The 26324-nt window shown below is 36.8% G+C and overlaps 1 protein-coding gene across 1 annotated transcript in view; it reads left to right on the top strand.

The window, feature by feature from the left end:
* DTWD2 (DTW domain containing 2) overlaps nucleotides 1-26324 on the top strand; it is a 70318-nt gene that overhangs the window by 17621 nt on the left and 26373 nt on the right. The window contains exons 2-4 of the mRNA XM_006078085.4: nucleotides 12664-12754; nucleotides 17232-17326; nucleotides 21057-21249. Of these exons, the coding sequence (XP_006078147.1) occupies nucleotides 12664-12754; nucleotides 17232-17326; nucleotides 21057-21249 (379 nt within the window). The remainder of the gene's footprint in view (nucleotides 1-12663; nucleotides 12755-17231; nucleotides 17327-21056; nucleotides 21250-26324) is intronic.

Genomic DNA, 26324 nt, shown 5'->3' with positions numbered 1-26324 from the left:
GCATTTATTTCTATTCTTTTTGACAGTAGCCATTCTAACAGGTGTGAGGTGATATCTCATTGTGGTTTTGGCTTGCATTTCACTGATGACTAATGATGTAAAGCATTTTTTCATGTACCTGTTGGCCATCTGTATGTCTTCTTTAGAAAATTGTCTATTCAGATCTTATATCCATTTTTCAATTGGATTGTTTGTTTCTGTTCTTAAGTTAAATGAGTGCTTTATATATTTTGCATATTAGCCCCCTATGAGATATATGATTTGCAAATATTTTCTTCTAGTGTGTTGGTTAATCATTTCATTTTCTTGATAGTTTCTGTTGCTGGGCAGAAACTTTTTATTTAATATAGTCCCACTCGTTTATTTTTGTTTTTGCTTTTGGTGTCAGGTTAAAAAAATCATTACCAAGATGTAAGTCAAGAGCTTACTGTCTATATTTTTCTTCTAGTGGTTTTATGGTTTCCAGCCTTACATTCAGATCTTTAGTTCATTTTGAGTTGATTTCTGTGTATGGTTCAGTTTCATTTATTTGAATGTCCAACTTTCCTAACACCATTTAGAACAGACTGTCATTTCCCCAGTGTATATTCTTGGCATTTTTGTTGTTAATTAATTCACCATATATGCATGGGTTTATTTCTAGGCTCTGTGTTCTGTTTTGTTGATCTACGTGTGGTTTTATGCCAGTACAATACTGTTTAAATGCCTGGAGAATCCCAGGGACGGGGGAGCCTGGTGGGCTGCTGTCTATGTGGTCGCACAGAGTCGGACACAACTGAAGCGACTTAGCAGCAGCAGCAGCTTTGTTAGAATAGTTTGAAATCAGGGATCATGATGCCTCAAGCTTTATTCATCATTCTCAAGATTTTTTGGCTATTTGGTTTAATGGTTCCACAAATTTTAGGAATTTTTGTCATATTCTTGTAAAAAATGTCATTGGAAGTTTGATAGGGTTATATTGAATCTGTAGTTGTTGGTATTCAGTTGCCGATTCATGTCTGGCTGTTTGTGACCCCATGGACTGTAGCAAGTCAGGCCTCCCTATCCCTCATCATCTCCTGAAGTTTGCCCAAGTTCATGTCCATTGCATTGGTGATGCCATCCAGCCATCTCATCCTCTGACACCCTCTTCTCCTTATGCCCGCAATCTTTCCCAGCATCAGAGACTTTTCCAATGAGTTGGCTGTTTGCATCAGGTGACCAGAATACTGGAGCTTCAGCATCAGTCCTTCCAGTGAATATTCAGGGTTGATTTCCATTAAGATTGACTGATTTGATCTCCTTGCTGAGCAAGGGACTCTCAGGAGTCTTCCCTAGCACCACAGTTCAAAGGCATCAATTCTTTGGTATGCTACCTTCTTTATGGGCCAGCTCTCACAACTGTACATGCCCACTGGGAAGATGGTAACCTTGTATATGGACCTTTGTTGGCAGAGTGATGTCTCTGCTTTTCAACACTGTCTAGGTTTGTCATAGCTTTCCTGCTGAGAAGCAGTTGTCTTCTGATTTCATGGTTGCAGTCACCATCTGCAGTGATTTTCAGACTCAAGAAGAGGAAATCTGTCACTACTTCTACCTTTTCCTCTTTTGATCGCCATAAAGTAATGGAGTGAGATGCCATAATCTTTGTTTTTTCAATATTTAGTTTTAAGCTGGCTTTTTCACTCTTCTCCTTCACCCTCATCAAGAGGTTCTTTAATTCCTCTTCTCTTTCTGCCATTAGAATGGTATCTGTATATCTGAGGTTGTTGATGTTTCTCCTGTCTGACTCGATTCCAGCTTGAAACTCACCCAGTCTGGCGTTTCTCATGATGTGCTGAGTGTATAGGTTAAATAAACAGAATGACAACAGACAGCCCTGTTGTATGCCTTTCTCAATCCAGTTGTTCCATACAGTGTTCTAACTGTTGCCTCTTGACCCACATACAGGTTTCTCAGGAGACAGGTAATATGGTCTATCTCTTTAAGAGCTTTCCACAATTTGTTATGATACACACAGTCAAAGACTTTAGCATAGTTGATGAAACAGAAGTAGATGTTTTTCTGGAATTCCCTTGCTTTCTCTGTGATCCAGTGAATGTTGACAATTGACCTCTCATTCCTCTACATTTTCTAAATCCAGCTTGGATGTCTGGAAGTTCTTGGTTTGCATAATGCTGAAGCCTAGCATGCAAGATTTTAAGCATGACTTTACTAGCATGGGAGATGAGTGTAGTTGTCTGATGTTTTGAACATTCTGTAGTGCTGCTCTTCTTGGGAATTGGGATGAGGATTGACCTTTTCCAGTCCTGTCGCCGCTGCTGGGTCTTCCAGATTTGCGACATTTTGAGTGCAACACTTTGATAGCATGATCATTTAGAGTTTTGAATAGCTCCACTGGAATTCCACCACATCTACTAGCTTTATTGACAGCAGTGCTTCCTTCCTAAGGCTCAGTTGACCTCACACTCCAGAATGTCTGGGTCTGGGTGGCTGACCACACCATCATTCTTATTCAGTTCAGTAAGATCTTTTTTCGTACAGTTCTTCCATGTATTCTTTCCATCTCTTCTTGGTCTCTTGTCCTTCTACTAGGTCTCTACTATTTCTGTTCTTTATTGTGCCCATCTTTGGGTGAAATGTTCCCTTAATATTTCATATTTTCCTAAAGCAGGCTCTAATATTTCCCCTTCTGTTGTTTTCCTCTGTTTTTACGCATTGTTCGTTGAAGAAGACCTTCTTGTCTCTCCTTGCTATTCTTTGGAACTCTGCGTTTGGTTGGGTGTACTTTTCCCTTTCTCCCTTGCTTTTCACTTCTCTTCATTCTTCAGCTATTTGTAAAGATTCCTCAGATAGCCACTTTGCCTTCTTGCTGTTCTTTTTCTTTGGGATGATTTTGTTTGCTGCCTCTTGTACAATATTATGGACCTTTGTCCATAGTTCTTCAGGCATACTGTTTACTGTATCTAATCTCTTGAATCTATTTGTCACCTCCACTGCATATTCATAAGGGATTTGATTTAAGTTGTACCTGGCTGGCAGTGGTTTTCCCCAATTTCTTTAGTTTTAAGTCTGAATTTTGCTATGAGAAGCTGATGATCTGAGCCACAGTCAGCTCCAAGTCTTGTTTTTGCTGACTGTATACAGCTTCTCCATTTTTGGTTACCAAGAATGGAATCAATTTGATTTCAGTATTGACCATTTGGTGATGTCCATGTGTAAAAGTTGTCTCTTGTGTTGTTGAAAAAAGGGTGTTTGCTATGACTAGTCCATTCTCTTAACAGAATTCAGTTAGCCTTTAGCCTTTGCCCTGCTCTATTTTATACTCCAAGACCAAACTTGCCTGTTACTCCAGGTATCTCTTGACTTTCCACTTTTGCATTCCAATCCCCAGTGATGAGTAAAACATCTTTTTTTGGTGTTAGTTCTAGGAGGTCTTATAGATCTTCATAGAATTGATCAACTTCAGCTTCTTTGGAATTGGTGGTAGGGGCATGGACTTGAATTATTGTAATGTTGAATTGCTTGCCTTGGAAGTGAACCGAGATCATTCTGTTGTTTTTGAGATTGTATCCAAGTACTGCATTTCAGACTCTTTTGTTGATTATGAGGGCTACTCCATTTCTTGTATGGGATTCTTGTCCACAGTGGTAGATATAATGGTCATCTAAATTAAATTCCCCCATTCCCATCCATTTTAGTTCACTGATTCCTAAGATGTCGATGTTTGTTCTTACCATCTCCTGCTTGACCAAGTCCAATTTACCTTGATTCTTGGACCTAACATTCCAGGTCCCTATGCAATACTGTTCTTTGTAGCATCAGATTTTGATTTCATCACCAGACACATCCACAGCTGAGCTCCACTTCCTCTTTGGCCCAGCCGCTTCATTCTTTCTGGGGCTATTAGTTGTTGTCCTCCGTTCTAACCCAGTAGCATGTTGGACACCTTCCAACATGGGGGACTCACCTTTCAGTGTCATATCTTTTTGTTTTTTTATACAGTTCATAAGAGTATCACAGCAAGTATACTGGGGTGGTTTGCTGTTCTTCCTCCAGTGGATCAGGTTTTGTCAGAATCCTGTCTGTCTTGGGTGGCCCTACATTATTGTTCAGTTTCTCTGTTGTGTCCGACTCTTTATGGCCCCATGGACTGCAGCACACCAGGGTTCCCTGTCCTTTACCATCTCCTGGAGCTTACTAAAGCTCATGTCCATTGACTCAGTGATGCCATCCAACCATCTTATCCTCTGTCATCCCTCTCCTGCCTTCAATCCTTCCCAGCACCAGAGTCTTTTCTAATGAATCGACCCTTCTCATAAGGTGGCCAAAGTATGGGAGCTTCAGTTTCAACATCAGTCCTTGCAATGAATATTCAGGGTTGATTTTCTTTAGGATTGTCTGGTTTGATCTCCTTGCTGTCCAAGGGACTCTCAAGAGTTTTCTCCAACACCACAGTTCAAAAGCATCAATTCTTCCGTGTATGGCTCATAGCTTCATTGAATTATGCAGGCCCCTTTGCCATGACAAGGCAGTGATCTGTAGTATGAACGTTTAAAAAATGTTAATTGTTCCAATCCATGAGTATGGAATATATTTCCATTTATTTGTGTGTTCTTCATTTTCTTTCATTAATTAATGTCTTGTAGCTTTCAACATACAGGTCTTTCACCTCCTTGGTTAAGTTTATTCCTAGATATTTTATTCTTTTGGAAAAGGATTTTAAAATTAGGAGAGCAGTTACTCTGTGCTTACCATTAGTTTGGTAAGAAATAGTTTAACATTTGGATAGCTAGTCACCAGCATAGTACATGCAGACAATTGTAGAGTAGGAAAGTGTGAGAAAAATGGCTGTTAATAGTAAATAAGTACACATTCTTATTGTAAAGTAACTTGCTAAATATAAACTTAACTGAAATACAAAATGTTTTAAAGAACTATAGTTTTATTAGCTTGAGGTAATTAGAATTAGGTTAATAAAGGGGGCATGCTTTTAAATAAACAGGTAATGATATTTTATGAGCAACTTAAAGCATAAGCCGAAACAATTAGGTTTAGCTTAAATCACAGTTACAGGGTTTATATATAAAGTGCTTAACTGGTTTTTTGTTGTTGTTGTTGTTGCTGTTGTTTAGTAAATATTTTCTTCAGTAAATATTTTTGCCTCCTGTATGCTATTGCTTACAAGAAAGATCACAAAAGATAACAAAGGAAGATCTGAGGAAATTCTTGGCTATCCAGTGGCTAGAACTTGGTGCTTTCACTGTCAACACCCAGAGGAGCTAAGATCCCACAAGTTTCGCGTTGTGCCCAAAATAAAGCAACAAAAATGTCAAAGGAAGATCTGAGACTCTGAATTTCATTTATAATGCAAACTAATTGTCTTAGTACTAGACAGGAAGTGAAGGAGAGATTAGTGTTTGATATGTAAGAAAATGAAGGGATAGGATAAGAAATTGTGTAGGAGGAGAAGGGCATTCCAAGGTCGAGGTAAGAGGGAATGCAAAGATATTCGCTTATGTATGCAACAGTATTTATTGAAAGCTTACTATGCTAGGTGCTGGGGTATAAAAGTGAAAAAAGTAGGTCAAGTCAAGTCCTTGCCGTTAGGTAGTTTACTTTGTAGAGAAGGAAACCCACCTTAACAAAACATGATGTCAAATAGTGGTAAAATGCCTCTTTCTTGGGCTTCCCTGGTGGCTCAGACAATAAAGAAGCTGCCTGTAATGTGGGAGACCTGGGTTCAATCCCTGGGTTGGGAAGATCCCCTGGAGGAGGGTATGGCAACCCGTTCCAGTATTCTTGCCTGGAGAATCCCCATGGACAGAGGAGCCTGGTGGGCTGTAGTCCATGGGGTTGCAAACAATTGGACACGACTGAGCGACTAAGCACATAGCCCAGCCTCTTTCTTACTAATTACATCGAACATTCTTTTTTCATTGCATTTTTATATTTTTTAAAATAGCAACTTTATTTAGATATTATTCACAGACCATGGAGTTTATCATATTAAAGTGTATAATTTAGAGCTGTTTTTGTTGTTGTTTTGTTATATTAGCAAAGTTGTGTAGACACCACCAGTTTTACAGTGATTTTAGCAGGTTTTCATTGAATGTGCTTTCAGCATCTTTCTCTTAAGCTGTCTTCTTCTTTTTGTATTGCATACTTCCCATTAGCCTCCACTAATTATCAGCTGATCATTCTGGAGAATTGCTCAGCAGTCCAGTTAAATTTGGGGAGGGGTAGTTTTTGAGGTTTTGACTGCAGATGTGCTCTTCTGAGCTGTTTCTCTGGTTCTTTCTGATGACTAGCTGGCCTATTATTTAGCTTGTTGCTCTTAACTAAGAAGAGTTTTTGTTTTGAGAGCAATCTTGGGCTTGAATTTCTCATACTCCATTTCAGATAAAGTCATTTACTTTAGGGAGAGCTTTAGAGCTCTTTTTTCTTATATAGCCTGACTCTCCTCCAGGGCAGTTCCTGGGCACAGGACTGACAGGAGCCATTGACTTGCTGCCTCTGGTGTAGCAGCTTCTTGTAGTTCTATCCTACAAGTGATTTGGGGTGAGAGCAGTTGGGGTCCCAACATTTTCAGCCTCCTGCACTGTAGTAAAGCTTCTGTGTTTTAAAGTAAAGGCTGGGTGGAGGAAGGGAGCCTCTGCTCTTCTTGGCCACACTCACCAGGAATTTATTTTCTTCAGTTGGGAGTTGGAGGAGATGACATATGGTAAGTCTTGACTGAAAGCTGAGAGGAAGCTCTGCTCTCTTGGCCACACTTACCTGGAGAGGACTTTCTATCAACCTGAACCAGGGCAAGGTAGTAAATGGGTTATAACTCAAATGCCACAATCTATCCTAATACCAAGTTTTCCTGTGAATTTTCTTGAGTAATGTTTTTTTTTTATTCAAATATGCCCTAGGATAATTTCTAGAGTCTTTAAGTGGTTGTTTTTAAAAATAGTATTAGTCAGTTTTGCCTGTTTCCCTGGAGAGTGGGTGCCTGATGCAACTTTCCTTATTATCCTGGGAGTGCAACTCTCCAAACTACTTAATTCTAAATCTTCCTAAAGACCAAGCATATCTTCCTAGTAAAGAAATTACTATCCCAGTTTGCTGCCGCCCCCGTGAACAGAGGTTTTGGTCAGACATGAAATCCAGAGCTATCAATAACCAGAGTAGTTCTTTGCACTATCCTGTCATACTAAGGACTTTTATAATTATATATATATGTGTATATATGTATGTATGTACGTCATGAGTCAAAGATGTTATTGCTCAGTCGAATCAGACCCTTTGTGACCCCAGCATGCCAGGACTGGGGGTCTGCAGCACGCCAGGCTTCCCAGTCCTTCACTATTTCCTGGGTTTGCTCAAGCTCATGTCCATTGAGTCGATGATGCCATCCAACCACCTCATCCTCTGTTGCCCCCTTCTCCTCCTGCCCTCAGTCTTTTGTAGCATGAGGGTCTTTTCTAATGGATCGACTCTTCTCATCAGGTGGCCAAAGTATTGGAGCCTCAGCTTAAGCATCAGTCCTTCTAGTGAATATTCAGGGTTGATCTCCTTGCATTTGATCTCCTTGCAGCCCAAGGGAGTATCAAGAGTCTTCTCCAACACCACAATTTGAAAGCATCAGTTCTTTGGTGCTCAGTCTTTGTTATGGTCCAACTCTAACATCTATACATGACTACCCAAAAAAACCATAGCTTTGACTATACGGATCTTTGTTGGCAAAGTGATGTCTCTACTTTTTAATACTGTGTCTAGGTTTGTCAGAGTACCACACAATTGTACTCATCTCATACGCTAGCAAAGTTATGCTCAAAATTCTCCAAGCCAGGCTTCAATAGTACGTGAACCAAGAACTTCCAGGTGTTCAAGCTGGATTTAGAAAAGGCAGAGGAACCAGATATCAAATTGCCAACATCAGTTGGATCATCAAAAAAGCAAGAGAGTTCCAGAAAAATATCTACTCTTGCTTTATTGACTATGTCAAAGCCTTTGACTGTGTGAATCACAACAAACTATGGAAAATTTTTAAAGAGATGGGAATACCAGACCACTTTACCTGCCTCCTGAGAAATCTGTATGCAGGTCAAGAAGCAACAATTTAGAACTGGACATGGAACGATGGACTGGTTCCAAATTGGGAAAGCAGCACATCAAGGCTATATATTGTCACCCTACTTATTTAACTTATATGCAGAGTACATCATATGAAATGCTGGGCTGGGTGAAGTGCAAACTGGAATCAAGCTGTGTCCCCTTCTCCTCCTGCCTTCAGTCTTTCCCAGCATCAAGGGGCTTTTCCAATGAGTCAGTTCTCTGCATCAGGTATCCAAAGTATTGGAGTTTCAGCTTCAGCATCAGTTGACTCTTCCAATGAATATTCAGGACTGATTTCCTTTAGGATTGACCAGTTGGATCTCCTTGAAGTTCAAGGGACTCTCAAGAATCTTCTCCAACACCACGGTTCAAAAGCATCAATTCTTCAACGCTCAGCTTTCTTTATTTTCCAACTCTCACATCCGTACTTAACTACTGGAAAAACCATAGCTTTGACTAGACGGACCTTTGTTGGCAAGGTAATGTTTTTCCTTTTTAATATGCTGTCTAAGTTGGTCATAGCTTTTCTTCCAAGGAGCAAGCGTCTTTTAATTTCATGTGTGCAGTCACCATCTGCAGTGTTTTTGGAGTCCAAAAAAATAAAGTCTGACACTGTTTCCTTCCCCACCCCACCATCTATTTGCCATGAAGTGATGGGAGTGGATGCCATGATCTTAGTTTTTTGAATGTTGAGTTTTAAGCCAGCTTTTTCCCTTTCCTCTTTCACCTTCATCAAGAGGCTCTTTAATTCCTCTTCACTTTCTGCAGTTTGGGTGGTATCATGTGCATATATGAGGTTATTGATATTTCTCTTGGCAATCCTGATTCCAGCTTGTGATTCATCACAAGCTGGAAAGATGTTATTAACAAGAGTTTATTTTGCCAATTTTCTGCTACCCACAGAAGTCTATGGCTTTCACTCCGATTGTTTTCTTGATTGGATTTTTCAGTTTTTTGGCTCTACTGATATGTGGATTTTCCTACATAGGATATCTGGTAGTTTTTTTGCATTCTTTCATATTCTTAGAACCATATAGTTTATAAATATGTCAGTTGATTTGCAGTTAAATTCTGATTTTTTAAAAATGGCTTCATCTGATCTTTTTCTTATTTTTGGCTGTACTGAGTCTTTCTTGCTGTGCTTGGACTTTCTTTATTTACAGAGAGTGAAGGCTACTCTTTGTTGTGGTGCATGGGCTTTTCATTTTGGTGGCTTCTTTTGTTCCTAGAGCACAGGCTCTAGGGTGCACGGGCTTCAGTAGTTGCAGATGGCGGACCCTAGCGTGTACAGGCTCAGTAGTTGTAGCGTGTGGGCTTTAGCTGCTCCTCAGCAATAACCTCAGATATGCAGATGACACCACCCTTATGGCAGAAAGTGAAGAGGAACTAAAAAGCCTCTTGATGAAAGTGAAAGTGGAGCATGAAAAAGTTGGCTTAAAGCTCAACATTCAGAAAACTAAGATCATGCCATCTGGTCCCATGACTTCATGGGAAATAGATGTGGAAACAGTGTCAGACTTTATTTTTTGGGGCTCCAAAATCACTGCAGATGGCAATTTCAGCCATGAAATTAAAAGATGCTTACTCCTTGGAAGGAAAGTTATGACTAACCTAGACAGTATATTAAAAAGCAGAGACATCTATCTAGTCAAGGCTATGGTTTTTCCAGTGGTCATGTATGGATGTGAGAGTTGGACTGTGAAGAAAGCTGAGTGCCGAAGAATTAATGCTTTTGAACTGTGGTGTTGGATAAGACTCTTGAGAGTCCCTTGGACTGCAAGGAGATCCAACCAATCCATTCTAAAGGAGATCAGTCCTGGGTGTTCATTGGAAGGACTGATGCTAAAGCTGAAACTCCAGTACTTTGGCCACCTCATGTGAAGAGTTGACTCATTGGAAAAGACTCTGATGCTGGGAGGGATTGGGGGCAGGAGGAGAAGGGGACGACAGAGGATGAGATGGCTGGATGGCATCACCGACTTGATGGACATGGGTTTGGGTGAACTCCGGGAGTTGGTGATGGACAGGGAGGCCTGGCGTGCTGCGATTCATGGGGTCAGAAAGAGTCGGACACGACTGAGCCACTGAACTGAACAGCATGTGGAATATTCACAGACTAGAGATTGAACCCATGTCCCCTGCCTTGGCAGGCAGAGTCCTATCCACCATACCACTGTGGAAGTCCTTTCATCTGATCTTAAATTACATTTTATAAAATAATGTTATTGACATTTGGTCATGCATTGCAGTCATATGCAGTTTCATGCAAAAAAAAAAAATCAGAAATTTAAACTTTTATCTCTTCATATATTTTCTTACGTCCTTTCTCTCTCTCTTCTCCTTCTGGGACCCCTATAATGTGAATATTGGTGTGTTTAATGTTGTCCCAGAGGTCTCTTATGCTGTCTTCACTTCTTTTCCTTCTTTTTTCCATGTTTTGTGGCAGTGATTTCCACCATTCTTCTTCCAGATCACTTATCCGTTCTTCTGCCTCAGGTATTCTGTTACTGATTGCTTCTAGTGTATTGTTCATCTCTGTTTGTTCATTAGTTCTTGGTCTTTGGTAAACATTACTTGCATCTTCTCCATTTTTTTTCCAACATCTTGGATCATCTTCACTGTCATTATTCTGAATTCTTTTTCTGGAAGATTGCCTGTCTCCATATAATTTAGTTGATTTTCTGGGAATTTATCTTGTTCCTTTATCTGGGTCATGATCCTATGAATTTTTATTTTGGTTAGCTTTCTGTGATTGTGTCTTTTGTTTTGGAGGCTCTGGGATTGTAGTTCTTCTTGCTTCTTCTGTCTGACCCCTGTGGATGAGGCTAAGAGGCTTATGCAAACATCCTGATGGGATAGACTCCAGAAACTTAAACTTTTAAAACTTGAATATATCTCATCCGCTGTGTCCTTCCATTGAATGGGAAATCCTTTCTAATTGTAGCCCTTGATTTGTTTGTCACTGAAAGTGAATGAAAATGAAGTTGCTCGGTTGTGTCCAACCGCCAGGCTCCTCCATCCATGGAATTTTCCAGGCAAGAATACTGGAGTGGGTTTCCATTTTCTTCTCCAAGGGATCGTCCTTACCCAGGGATCGAACTCTGGTCTCCAGCATTTCAGGCAGACTCTTTACCATCTGAGCCACCAGGGAATCCCTTGTTTGTCACTGTATAGTCCCATAAGTCACTCCTCCTCTGTTTGCTTATGTTTACTCTTCTTGTGACCACTGAGAGACTCTCTGTTCCTATAAATTTGCTCACATTCCTAAGAAGGAATCCTTGGTAGGACTAAGTAGTCACACTGAATCATTTCAGATGTCATTGGAAAACAAGTGTATTGATTTCCTTGTGTTAATCATTCACTCTTGGTTCAGTAGTGAAAAGGGGAAGTGGGGTCACATTGTACAATATGTTTATACCTCTGCCTCAAATATTATTTAGATAATTTCTTCAGCAGGAGCAAAGGTTTAACAGTTTCTTGCAAAGTGAGATGGTAGATACAATCGAACCAATTTACTCACACTGTGTTTTATTAATATACATATTTTTTACCTCAGGCTATAACTCAACATAAGTAAAATTGAGGAAACAGTGGGTAGCAATCGATTTTCTAATAGTAAATATGCTGTTGGGAATTCTCTTTAAAATATAGCATTCACTTGTATACTGTTACAATGCCATGTGACATCTGCCTGTAATAGTGATCTATTGTGAACATTTGCTTCCATCATATTTTATCTGGCTGCTTGATTAATTTCATGTTATAAACACATATTTAATACAGGATGTAATTGTAAACTACCCATGTATATGCCTTCAGTACCTTTGGGAGGACACACAAGAAACTAATCACTGGTTGCCATTAGGGAAGAGAATGCACTAGGCTGGAGAACTGAGATGGGACGTGTACCCTTTTATTCCATCCGAATTTTGTAATAAGTACTACTGAAGCAAGTGAGGCACTAAAAAGTAAGGAAAATGAAAGCAACAGAGTAAACCATAACAGAAGGGAAAATAAATGGGTATGATACATGCTCTGAGGATGTAATTCTAGCCAAATATTCTTTGGTGGCCCCTGTTTGGGTTTCTTCTCACAACTGGTAAGTTCTCCATGTTGACTGATGGCTAAGTTTGATAGGCACTGCCTTCTAGGTGGTGATTATATTCCAGTATTTTATTATCACTTTGTTCCTTCCAACTTCAGATGATGCAGATTAGTTGCCAGGTTTCTGTTTGACATGAGATCTGTTCTTGATTTGGAATGCAAGTTAGTAGAAGTATTGCTTCATGAATAAAAAGACATGGTGGTGACTTACGACTCTTCTTCCACTGAAGATAATTAAGGCAATATTTTTTGAGATACTTTAATCTACTATGGATGGTAAAAAATTTACCTGAGTCTTATTTTTCAAATTCTCAGATTGAAAATATGTTTGATTAAATTCTTTCTTAATATCACTTTAAAAGAATTCAGCTTTAGCAAATCTATATAATTAAGTGCGATTATGTTAAATTTTTATGTTATTGCTATATAATTTTATTTTAAACATACTACAGTTTTTCTTTTTATTTTGTCTTTTAGCCGGCCTCAGAAAGTATGTTTGTGTCCATTTCTACCAGCACATCCTCTACACATCTCTACCTACTTGTATATAATTCAGCATCCAGCAGAGGTAAGTAAGGTGTTGTGAAATACACAATGTTAGATAGGATATTAGTACACAAGAGGATGCATGCAGGTGAACATACTCATCCCTTTCAGCTTTTCAGCATTTTTAAAAATAAATTGATATGCTTTATAGACAGATAAAATGTATTTCATAAAATGGTGTTATTTCATAAAAACCATGTTACTGAATGGTAGAGAGAAATTTAGAATTCCAGTGATTTTATATGGAGAAAAAATATGAGATTTTGTGAGTTGAGTCAAGAAATTATTGCTTTTTAAATTTTGATCTTAGCTTTTGTTCTTTGATGTCTTTCCTTGTTAAGGTAGAAGTTACTCTCAGCCCTTTAGTGTTATAAAATGAATGTGTAAGTTTTTTACTTCTTTAAGTGAATATAACAAATGTGTATATTTTACATGTATATATGAAAATAAAAATATATAAAATATGTATATATGTTGTATATAAAAGCTTTTTAGTTAATGGTTTCATATATTGGGGAGGATTATGCATGTGGTAGTGTGTATGTGTGTTAGTAACTCAAATGCAGTAATGAGAGGAGGGAAGGAGAGCATAGATAATCAGAAATTGGCATCAGTACCAAACTCTTTGATGTGTGATACAGGTACAGAAATGAGTTTAATGTAAACTGAAGTTAAAACTCTACCAGGCTTTGAAGGAGGAATAATGTTTTTCTTGTATTTCTGAAGTATTAATATACAGCACTTGAAGACTTTAACAAAGACATTAAAGGATATTAATCTGTCACTTTCCTTTTCCAAATGATAAAATAATTACTTTTATTGTGAATTGTTAGATGTTTCATTTGCTGGGCAACCCTTTTTTTTCCCCCAGTGTTAACAGCATGCTTTTGTCAGGATTGTGACACTTTTATCACTAGCATTATATTACTGCATTTAAACTTACAACCCAGTGTAGCTCAAATTTACATAAAATGATAGCTTATTGGCCATAACAGTTTTGACTAAAGCTTGACTTTTGATGACAAGTGTTGTTTTCATTTTATAATACACATAGTATGGGACATTTTCATTGTTATTTGGTTCCAGATATAAGATGGGTTTTAAACTGAAGGTTTTTCATTGATTTGTGGCAATTTTAATGTTTTCATATCTTCCTTGTTTTCTTCATTCCTGCCTCCCCCGCTTCCTTTTCTTCTTCCTTCTCTCTATTCTTCACTTCCTTCCTTCTTTCATGGTTAATCCACACTTTAGATGATCCATCCATAATTGTATGTGCTGCAAATGTATTTCACGTATGTACAAGTCCATCTGTATTGCTTTTCTTTATCACCCAAGGAACTTTGCAATCTTAATCTAACTCAGTCATACTGGGCTGCCTTGTGCTTAATCTCAGCATACAGTTTTCAGTCACAGAACAGGTCAGTTTGATGTCTTCCCCAAAAAACTGATGGAAAACCAGTTGTGTAGGCTCTAGGAAGGGGCTTTGAGGAAATAAGACTTGATGGAATGGATGAAATGGTGTTTATTATGGTGGAGCATTTCAAAGAGTATGGACATGCATATAGAAAATTACTTAAGGATAGAAAGAAAAGAGTTACCTCAAAAATAACAAAAAAAACTTTACAAAAAAGAAATGTTATGTTAAATAGCTTGGCTTTTTGTGAACAGTATATGTATATATATACACACACACACACATATTGCCATTAATGCTGTAAATACTGTTTATTGATTTCACTAAAAGTACTAGAAGATGTAAGGGTAAGGAGTTATGTAAGAAAGCTGAATCTTCATTAATTATGAGAGGCTATAGTTATAGAATGAGTAAGGCTCAGGAGTTTAAATTCTTCACATCTCTGTAAACTCTGTAACCCTGGGAAAGATAACCTATCCGTGCCTCAGTTTTGTCATTAATGAAATGGATGTAATAAAAATATACTGTGTTACTGGTTTATGGTGAATGGTCGGTGTGTAGTCAGTCAGTTGTATCTGACTCTTTGCAACCACATGGACTGCAGCCCGCCAGGCTCCACTGTCCATAGGGATTCTGCAGGCAAGAATACTGGAGTGGGAAGCCTTTCCCTTCTCCAGGGGATCTTCCCAACACAGGGATCAGACCCAGGTCTCCTGCATTGCAGGCAGATTCTTTACCAGCTGAGCCACCAGGGAAGCCCAAGAATACTGGAGAGAGTAGCCTATCCCTTCTCCAGTGGATCTTCCTGACCCAGGAATCAAATCAGGGTCTCCTGCATTGCAGGTGGATTCTTTACCAACTGAGGGTATGAGGGAAGTATGAGGATAGAGGGAAGGTATGAGGGAAGAGTCTTATGGTGACTAGTAAATGAATAATACATAAAATGCACTTAGAATTACATACATTAAGGTTACCTAATATGATGGTAATAATTGATAGTTTGTATGTAATATCTAAAATTGATAAGAAATAGCAAGGCATGTATAGAAATATGAACATAACTACTGGAAGAAATAGCTGGAAAAGTTAAAGCAATTGCCTCTGGGAAGTAGTATTGGGGACTGTATCTGGGAACATTTTAAATCTTTTGGCACTGTTTGACTTTTATACATGTGTTACTTTGACAAAAGTTTGGAAGGTGGTTTAATTATGTATCAGAGTCTCAAAAGTGCTGGGAAGGAGGGAAGAAAACAGTGTGAGACACTGGAAACTGTCCTGAAACTGCCCTCTTGTCTGCCTCCTGCTCGTCCCCTTCACCAGAGGAGCTGCTCCAAAGTGCTGTTTCCAGGCTTCTTCAAGCGCCAGACTGCTGCATGTTCTTTTTAGTTAAAATCCCAGCAAATTCTGACTCTCCTATTTCTTTTTGAATTTTTTATTAGGTAGATTAGTCTAACTACTCTCAGCATGTTTAAATTTACCTTTTACATATTATTTTAATTAATACTTCCTAGATTCAGAGGTTAAAGAAGTAAACACAGAATGTTCTGAGAGAGTAACTGTGTGTGTGTTTGTTGAATACCATTACTACAATACTTTTTGTTTCTGTGAAAAAAAATAATTATAAATTTATTTTTAATTACTTTAATAAATTCATGTATAATTTTATTGTTTTATGTATTAATTTGCTAAATGATATTCCTAAAGGAAGGTAAGTAATATTTGATAATCCTTGAGGACATTGTCACTTTTTTACAGACACAAAAGTAGTCAAATTATTCACTGTGAGGATGTATATACACACAGGATTAAGTAAATTGGTAAAGATAACATTGGAGTCTGTGTGCGTGCCTGCTCAGTTGCTTTAGTCGTGTCTGACTCCTTTGCGATCCCATGGGCTGTAGCTTGCCAGTCCATGAGATTCTCTAGGGCTCTGTCACTTATTTGATTAAGCATGACATTCCCAGTTGGGCCAGTGGAAAAGAGCCAGGCAGTGACTGAGCCCCATAGGCCAGAATAACCAAGATAAGTATGAGGCTAAGACAGAATAGCTAATCACCTGACGCTACTAGGCTTAAAAATGGAGTTCTTGTGACAACCAAAAAGGTGGTTTTTTTGTGTTGGAAGTTAGGACATTGAGAGAAAAAAACCACTGATTTATGGTGAACATTAACTATGATGATAGTTAATGCAATTTACAGAAATTGTCACCAACTTTTTCCACATGAAAATTGTATTTTATTTCTCTTTACATACTTTATTCTTTGGATGGAAGGTCATAAATGCAGCCCACACTCAAGTAGGAAGGAGAGAGGAAACATCACCTCCTGGAGTGGGGAGAGTTTATGTTTATTCCTCGGAATTCTTCTATGAGGAGGATTTGTCTCTTCTCTCCTATTTATTTAATATTTATTTATATCAGTCTGGACTCTATTTTATACTTTGGGTTATAATCCAAATACTATGTTTATTATTTTATTGCTCAAGTTGTTCCATTGGTTGCTTTTAAGGTTGGCTTCTGTGTTTCTTTATTGTTACAAAACAGTATGCCCAATTCTTTTGTTTTCTGAACACGTGTTTGCTTTTGAAGCATCAATATCTAGATAATTAGCTTCAAGTTGACATACTACAAAATGTAGTAGTGAAAAAAAGTTTGTTTTTTCTTTAATTGAATCAAAAAGTTTGATTCAATGTAAACATGTTTACATTTTTTATAATCTTAACTATTATTTAATATTATCTTTTTTGATCAGTAAACATATAAATACACCCAAATAGAATAAAAATATACACTTATGTTTAGTACTGATAAGCTCTGTTTTATTAAATTGTGGTCTGTAGTAAACAACTTGTGAAAGTTGTATATAATGTTGTGAATCAAATGTTCATCAGAAAATTTTTAAAGTGGGGAATTCCCTGGCAGTCCAGTGGTTAGAACTTGGCACTTTCACTGCTGAGGGGTGTGTTCAACGATCTCTGGGTAGGGAACTAAGATCCGGAAAGCTGTGCAGTGTGGCCAAAAGAAAAAAGTCTTAAAAGTGTGTTTATCTAAGTAAAATCTGCATTTTAATTAATTTTTTAATTACAGGAAAACAAGGTGCTGCGGACAGTTCCTCTTCTAGCAGCATGTCTCCCCAAAGATAAATGTAAAATCAAGATTGGTCGTCGCTTCAGCGAGGAAAGGTAAATTAATTTTTAGGGCAATTTAATCAAATTCTTTTTTTACTTTAAAAATGATTTCCTTCAGGTTATCTATCAGACCTAGAACATAGTACATTGGAAGTGGCTAAAAAATAGAATTTCTGCCTTCTCCCTCAAAAGGCATGTATATTTACTGTTTATTTCATTTTTGTTAAGATGGTTTATTTTAAGATGTTAGTACTTGTATTAGATTCAGTTCCTGTTTTTCTTTTTTTCTTTTAATTTTATATGATATCTATTTATATAAAAACATATATTCCATTTCTAGTCCATTAAGATCTTCCTAAGGTACAGTGATGAGAACTGTATTTAGTATTCTAGTTATAGGCACGTCATATTTTTAAAAAAATGATAGACTACCTTCTCTTGTGTTGTAAAATATTTTTTTGATGAGGTCCAGTATGTTAAAGTTAGTTAGTTGATATCTTCACAGACAATTCTACAATACTCTTGGATCTTATTTTGCTCTGTATTATAGAACCCATTAATATAAATATATATTTAAATTTTTCTACAAGTTGTTTCTTACCTTTGAAGCATATTTGTTGCTTTCCTGCCTATTCACAGTCTTCACAATTACTTTGATCCTATCTGTACTAATTATCTGAGGTTATTGATATTTCTCCCTGAAATCTTGATTCTAGCTTGTGCTTCTTCTAGCCCAGCATTTCTCATGATGTACTCTGCATAGAAGTTAAATAAGCAGGGTGACAATATACAGCCTTGACGTACTCCTTTTCCTATTTGGAACCAGTCTGTTATTCCATGTCCAGTTCTAACTGTTGCTTCCTGACCTGCATACACATTTCTCAAGAGGCAGGTCAGGTGGTCTGGTATTCCCATCTCTTTCAGAATTTTCCACAGTTTATTGTGATCCACACAGTCAAAGGCTTTGGCATAGTCAATAAAGCAGAAATAGATGTTTTTCTGGAACTCTCTTGCTTTATCCATGATCCAGTGGATGTTGGCAATTTGATCTCTGGTTCCTCTGCCTTTTCTAAAACCAGCTTGAACATCAGGATGTTCACAGTTCACGTATTGCTGAAGCCTGGCTTGGAGAATTTTGAGCATTACTTTACTGGCATGCGAGATGAGTGCAATTGTGCGGTAGTTTGAGCATTCTTTGGCATTGTCTTTCTTTGGGATTGGACTGAAAACTGACCTTTTCCAGTCCTGTGGCCACTGCTGAGGTTTCCAAATTTGCTGGCATATTGAGTGCAGCAACTTTTACAGCATCATCTTTCAGGATTTGAAATAGCTCAACTGGAATTCCATCACCTCCACTAGCTTTGTTTGTAGTGATGCTTTCTAAGGCCCACTTGACTTCACATTCCAGAATGTCTGGCTCTAGGTGAGTGATCACACCATCATGGTTATCTGGGTCGTGAAGATCTTTTTTGTACAGTTCTGTGTATTCTTGCCACCTCTTCTTAATATCTTCTGCTTCTGTTAGGTCCATACCATTTCTGTCCTTTATCGAGCCCATCTTTGCATGAAATGTTCCCTTGGTATCTCTAATCCATAACCTCAGATATGCAGATGACACCACCCTTATGGCAGAAAGTGAAGAGGAACTAAAAAGCCTCTTGATGAAAGTGAAAGAGGAGAGTGAAAAAGTTGGCTTAAAGCTCAACATTCAGAAAACTAAGATCATGGCATCTGGTTCCATCACTTCATGGGAAATAGATGGGGAAACACTGGAAACAGTGTAAGACTATTTTTTTTGGCTCCAAAATCACTGCAGATGGTGATTGCAGCCATGAAATTAAAAGATGCTTACTCCTTGGAAGGAAAGTTATGACCAACCTAGATAGCATATTCAAAAGCAGGGACATTACTTTGCCAACAAAGGCCCATCTAGTCAAGGCTATGGTTTTTCCAGAGGTCATGTATGGATATGAGAGTTGGACTGTGAAGAAAGCTGAGCGCCGAAGAATTGACACTTTTGAACTGTGGTGTTGGAGAAGACTCTTGAGAGTCCCTTGGACTGCAAGGAGATCCAACCAGTCCATCCTAAAGGAGACCAGTCCTGGGTGTTCATTGGAAGGACTGATGCTGATGCTGAAACTTCAACACTTTGGCCACCTCATGTAAAGGGTTGACTCATTGGAAAAGATCCTGATTCTGGGAGGGATTGGGGGCAGGAGGAGAAGGGGACAACAGAGGATGAGATGGCTGGATGGCATCACCGACTTAATGCACATGAGTTTGGGTGAACTCCGGGAGTTGGTGATGGACAGGGAGGCCTGGCGTGCTGCGATTCATGGGGTTGCAGGGTCGGACACGACTGAGCAACTGAACTGAACTGATACTAAATATATTTTTAGATGAAAAATTTAATTTCTCTTGAAAATATGGAGATTTCTTTTTCAGTTCACTTATGAAAATGCTAAGATTAGTGCCAACACCAAGCCTAAGGAATTTACCAAATGTTTTTCTTCCTTTATTAATTTAACTTTGTATTATGAAAATAACATCATATTAGAAGTTTATAAAATAACTTTTTTCCTTTTTCTGAAATTATTGTTTAGGCATTCTTCATATATATATATATATATATATATATATATATATATATATTTACAGTTTGCATTGCCTTGCCCTGCAGAAGTGAGCTTTGGTCTGGGCTTGGTGCTGCTGTTTGAATTTTGCCGTTTTGTTGGGAATTGAAGCACGATCCAGAGCTCTTCCCCGGGGAGCAACCAAATAATTTACACTGTGACACTTCTTTCACACACAGAGGCTCTTTATAATGATAGTTTCTTTGTAATTCTTGGATAGATGTGGATATATAATCTGCCAACTTGGACCTTCTTTTTTTATTGCAAAAATGGTGAGTATCTTGGTGGTAGAAGTGGAAACCATCTGGGTCATCCCTGACAGTTGGCTTTCTAACCCTTCCACAAATGTGCTTGGGCATGAGAAACTTGATACTCTTCTAAATAGTCGAGCTCATTTTGCGCCTTGTTATTTTCAGGTTTTTTTGATGGTGCCTAATATAGTGCTTATCCAGTAAATTATTATTCACTCTTGGATTTTAAACTAAAGCCGATTAAGTATATTGTTTTAATATTAGTCTAGTAATTAAATGATTGATTTAGATTTCTGTTATAGAGTTTGTGATATTACCGTGGGGGGATAAGAGGCATGTTACTTTTGGTATCCTTTGTAAATAGAATATAAATGTACTTATTATCATTTTTTAGCCACTAGTATATAAGAAAAGAGTTGGGCTTTGTATATTAGCCCTGTATACTATGATTTTCTAAGTTTATTTGTTAGTTATAGAAATTGTTTTGTAGATTCCCTAGAACTTTATATGTAAGTAGCATTTTCTGTCATGTATATGTCTTCCTTTCTGTTGCTTATGGCTTTTATTTCTTTTTCTTGCCTTATTGCAGTAACTGGGACTTTCAGTATGTACAGTGTGTATTATGAGTGGCAAAAGCCCATATCTTTACCCTGATCCTAATCTCAAGGGACATTGTTAAAGCTGATATTAATTGTATATTTTTGTAGATGCCATGATTCTTTAACTCGTCTCTTTCCCCCTGAAGTTTGTTTCATTGCTTGCAGACAGGCTGTCTTATTCATTATTATATCTCTTGTGCTAAAATGCTTTAACATGCATTTTTGAGAGAAGTTCAACAAGAATAATAAAGCTTCTGTCCTCCTCACAGACTAATAAAGACTTTTTATTTTAAACTTTTAGAGATCCTGAACTTTCAACTATCTGTCGGAAGTCTGATACATTAATATTATATCCAGGGGCTGAAGCTGCTAATTTGGAAGAATTTATATTAGATTCTCCTGTTTATCCTTCCACAATAATCATAATCGATGGCACGTGGAGCCAGGCCAAGGACATTTTCTACAAGAATTCCTTGTTCCGACTGCCTAAACAGGTACACTAGTATTTTCACCTATGGAAAATACAAATGTATAGTTCTACGTGTAGTATGTATTTTCTGAGAGGACACACGTATGTTGTTATATATGAATTTGATGGTATTTATATATAAGCATGTCTGTACATAGATATGAATATGCTCTTGTGTATGTTTTATATATATGTAGAAAATTTCAGATTTGTCCTTATTTCTTAATTCTTACCATCAAATTTCACCATCATTTAGGTATTTAGATGTATTAAAAGTCTCTGAAACATTTAATCAGGATAGTCTAAGGATTATTTATTTTATGTGTATTAATGTTTTTGTTAAGAAATGTTATGTTTAAATATTTTTGGGATACTAAATTGCTTTTTTTCTATTGGAAATGACTGAGTTTCTATGAAGGGCTTTTTTGGTCATTCATGATTATAATCATATAACGAAATCAAAGTTTAGTTTGTTGATGTAATTGATGATGATAAATTTCCTAACTGTTGAACTGTTCTTGTGTTACTAGAATGAACACTTACAGTATTATTTTGATATATTGCCAAGGTTTATATTTTAGTTAAGGGCATTAAATTATAATTTATATATTTTTTGTACTTGTATTACAATATTTGAGAACTAATATAATGTTCACTTCACCAAATAGAAATTTTAGTATTTTTCTATGGCTTAGAGTAGTTTAAATAAAAGTTTTGCTCCTTAAAATCTACATGGAACTCACTGGTAAAACCACCTGATCCTGGTCACTTTAAAATAACTTGAAAATACTTCTTTCAAACTCTTTTATCAAAATTATTTAAGCTTTCTACTTCAATTTGATTTGGTTTTTAATAGCTTATCTTTTTAAGGGAATTGTTCCTTTCTCTTGGGTTAACAAATTGGTCGTCTGTACCTATATATTCTTAAGTACTTACTTGAATTTCTTCTCAATGTTTACTTTTTTTTAATCTCTGTCTCTCTCACACATTTACACTTTTTCCCATGAACAGACTCAAAAAGGGTTTCCCTATTTATTGAGCTTTCAGAAGTATTAACCTTTCGATTGTTTTAATGATTATTAAAATTTATTCTTTCTTCATTAATTTGAGCTTTTCCCTTTATCCATTTATTTCATATTTTCAGATTTTTTTCTTTTTGAGTTTGTAAGATTTGTGCTTACTAGTGCTATGTTTCTTTACCAAGATTAGTCAGTTTCTTCAGTAATAAAGGAAGACTGTAATATTTCTTCTTAGTGTAATTGTTATTGTTTTCTGTGGCTTTGGATTGATGTGCTTTTTGTATCTATAGCATTGATATATGTAGAAGGCAATGGCACCCCACTCCAGTACTCTTGCCTGGAAAATCCCATTGGCAGAGGAGCCTGGTAGGCTGCAGTCCATGGGGTCGCGAAGAGTTGGACACGACTGAGCGACTTCACTTTCACTTTTCACTTTCATGCATTGGAGAAGGAAATGGCAACCCACTGCAGTGTTCTTGCCTGGAGAATCCCAGGGACGGGGGAGCCTGGTGGGCTGCCGTCTATGGGGTCGCACAGAGTCAGATATGACTGAAGTGACTTAGCAGCAGTATCAGTAGCATTGATATAATTTGTTATTTGTTTTGATTTCTTTCTATTCATGAACTACAATGAGTTCTTAATTCTCAAATGTTCTAACATTTTTTGTTAGTATTTTATTTCTTATTTTGTTGGATTGTGATAACATTGCCAACAATATTTTGAATAATTTTATGATATTTATGAGGGAAAGTGCATGGAAAATTTTTATGTATGTTCTATGAGTAGAAAACTTTATGTTCTTTATTTACCAATGAAAGTGTTTACATCTTTTTAAAGTTTGTTATTTGCAGTTTTTTCTTTAAGCTTTTATTTTTGGCATACTTAGGCTATTTTATATTGAAACAGGTAGATGAAAAACTTCTATGTGTATATTTTTAATGAAATTATTCCTATATTTTCAATAGTTTTTACATACTTTTCTGTGCTCTTTTTGGGTTTATACAAGCCATGGACTTAGTGAAAAATAGCTGTGAAACCCTGATTCTGAGATTTTTGATCTCAAATTCTTTATAGTTTTCATTCCTTTTAACTAAAGTGTGGGCATGGTTTTTAGATGAAACTCAGTTAACATGTTGAATGCTTTGAATGGGCCAGTACTATTTCCAAGTACTTTACATATATTAATCTGTTTAATCTTTCCCCAGATTCTGTGATGTAAGTATTGTTCATTGTATTAGTTAACTTCACTCTAGATCATATAACTGCTTCATAACAGAACTGTGATTTGAATCCATCTAGTTTAGAGCCACAGCCTATGGTTTTAAAGAACTGTACCACTTCTGAAATGGAAAACTTTCATCTGTAATATTTATATATATATATATATAAAATGGCTTCTGTAGGTTTATTTAACTTATGAAGTAGTTCCTGTGTTCACAAGAACCAACTCATGGAAGGCATAAATACTGTTAGAATGTGGCACATTTCAGGTAAAATTTTATGTTTACATTCCCTTTTCCAGGGGATCTTCCCAACTCAGGGATCAAACCTAAGTCTCTGGCATTGCAGGCAGATTCTTTACTGTTCAGCCACCAGGGAAGTGTGTGTTTGTATTACACTTAGATATTTCTTAGTATAAAGAAAAAAGTTTGATCAAGTGTTACATTTGTAAAACATTTGTGCAAATATTTGATTTTTTTTTTTCTTTCTTGCACGGTTATGTCATGTCTGCAACTCTAAGCTTTCATTTTGTGGTAACTACATGACTACCACAGAAATGAAGTACATAGTCACATTAAAAAAATTAAAAGCTATTTTAAAAATGAAAATGAACCAAAACTGTTTTTCTCTTTTAAATTTAGTAGCAGATAAGGAAATAGGTAAATTAATTTTCGTAGTCCTACTACGCCATACTTTTCTATCATCTTTTTCTCTTCTTGTTTTTCCAAACTAGAAGCAAATGTAGGTAGATTATATATTAAACCTTTAAATGGGTATCTCACAACCAGAACATAGGAGAAAATGGCTAAAATAAACATCAGATAGGTTTAACATGGGGGAAAATATCACCATAAACTAAACTGAAAAGGCAAATGGCTCTTGAGAAGAGTATGAATCAGCAAAAGGCTTCATAAACTTGGAGTCCTTAGAAATTAATAAGGTAAAGGCAGAAATCTCAAAAATGGGTCATCAATATAAAGACAAAGTTCACAAAATAAAATGTACTTTTAATGGCATCATCACTTACTCTCATAATCATATGATAGACAAAATACAAAGTTGTGAACTTTGATGCTGAAATAACTTCAAACTTACAGAAAAATTTCACAAATAGTACAAAGTTCCCTCAAGTACCCTCAGCTGTTAACTTTATGCCATATATCACTCTGTCTCTATATAATTATGTTTTTCTAAACCTTTTGAGAGTAAGGAATAGATATTCCAGTTTTACTTTTTGGAATTGAAATTTTGCTAGCTCTAGACCAGAAAGATGATTTTTTCCTAAATATTTTTGCTGGAAATAAAAAATAGTAATTTAAAACATGACATAATTTATAAAAACTCATTTTATCTATCTTGAGAGGTTTCATCTTAATGTCTTTTGGAAATATGAATCACTGTAAAAACAATAATATGCATTGCTTTTTAGAGTACCATAGTATTCAGCCCCAATATATGAGTATGACTTAGAAAAGACACGTTTCTAGAAGTTGTTGCAAAAAAATCCAATGAAATCTGTATATTTACTTTTTAAAACATATAAATATATTTTGTACATAAATTATATATGGTATATGTACAGTATATTAGTGTATACTTTGTATATGTTCAGTTCAGTCACTCAGTTGTGTCTGACTCTTTGCGACCCCATGAACAGCAGCACACCAGGCCTCCCTGTCCATCACTAACTCCCGGAGTTCACCCAAACCCATGTACATTGTGTCGGTGATGCCATCCAGCCACCTCATCCTCTGTTGTCCCTTTCTCCTCCTGCCCTCAATCGTTCCCAGCATCAGGGTCTTTTCAAATGAGTCAGCTGTTCGCATCAGGTGGCCAAAGTATTGGAGTTTCACCTTCAACATCAGTCCTTCCAATGAACACCCAGGACTGATCTCCTTTAGAATAGACTGGTTGGATGTCCTTGCAGTCCAAGGGACTCTCAGGAGTCTTCTCCAACACTATCATTCAAAAGCATCAATTCTTTGGCGCTCAGCTTTCTTTCTAGTCCAACTCTCACATCCATACATGACCACTGGAGAAACCATAGCCTTGACTTAGACAGACCTTTGTTGACAAAGTGATGTCTCTGCTTTTTAACATGCTGTCTAGGTTGGTCATAACTTTCCTTCCAAGGAGTATGCGTCTTTTAATTTCATGGCTGTAATCACCATCTGCAGTGATTTTGGAGCCCAGAAAAATAAAGTCAGCCACTGTTTCCCCATCTGTTTGCCATGAAGTGATGTATGTATATAGACATAAATATATACAAACAGAAATAGGTGAGATGAATTGAAAAGTGGATTGATTTTTAAATGTTACTATACACATATCCTCAGACACATATATAGTTATAAAATGATATTGGTAATTACAATGATTATATAGTAAGGTCTGAACTGTCTTCTGTAACATTAAAAAATTCACTTGTTTTTAGTATTTCTCCCATTTCTTGAAAACATTTCCTGTATATGTGATGGTTTTTACTTAATTATTAACTTTATTCCTCAGCTTTTCTGAAAGAAAATTTATTTTATTATATAGCGGACTTTCCTAGGGGCCTTGCTTTAATATATGATACAAGTAAATTGTATATAACATGTCTTTCTCATGGATGACAGAAATCCAACTCAAGCTAAACAAAAGAAAGTATATAAGTCATGTTACTGGGAAACTCCGAATAGATGGGGATGGGTTCTGGCTTAGCTGAATCTGGTGCTGAAGCATCTTTTGAGAGTTTGCTTCCCTTTGTGTTCTGATTTTTCTCTTGTTATGAATGAGCTTCCTCCCTGCCACTGGAAGATATGTGTGGGAAGCGGTCTCCCCTGGTTTTATTTATTATAATAGAAAGATAAATTATCTT

This window comes from Bubalus bubalis, chromosome 9, assembly GCF_019923935.1.
Source record: "Bubalus bubalis isolate 160015118507 breed Murrah chromosome 9, NDDB_SH_1, whole genome shotgun sequence".
In the NCBI taxonomy this organism is placed as follows: Eukaryota; Metazoa; Chordata; class Mammalia; order Artiodactyla; family Bovidae; genus Bubalus; species Bubalus bubalis.
The sequence above is the reverse complement of the archived record's forward strand: the minus strand, read 5'-3'. Positions and strand labels throughout refer to the sequence as shown.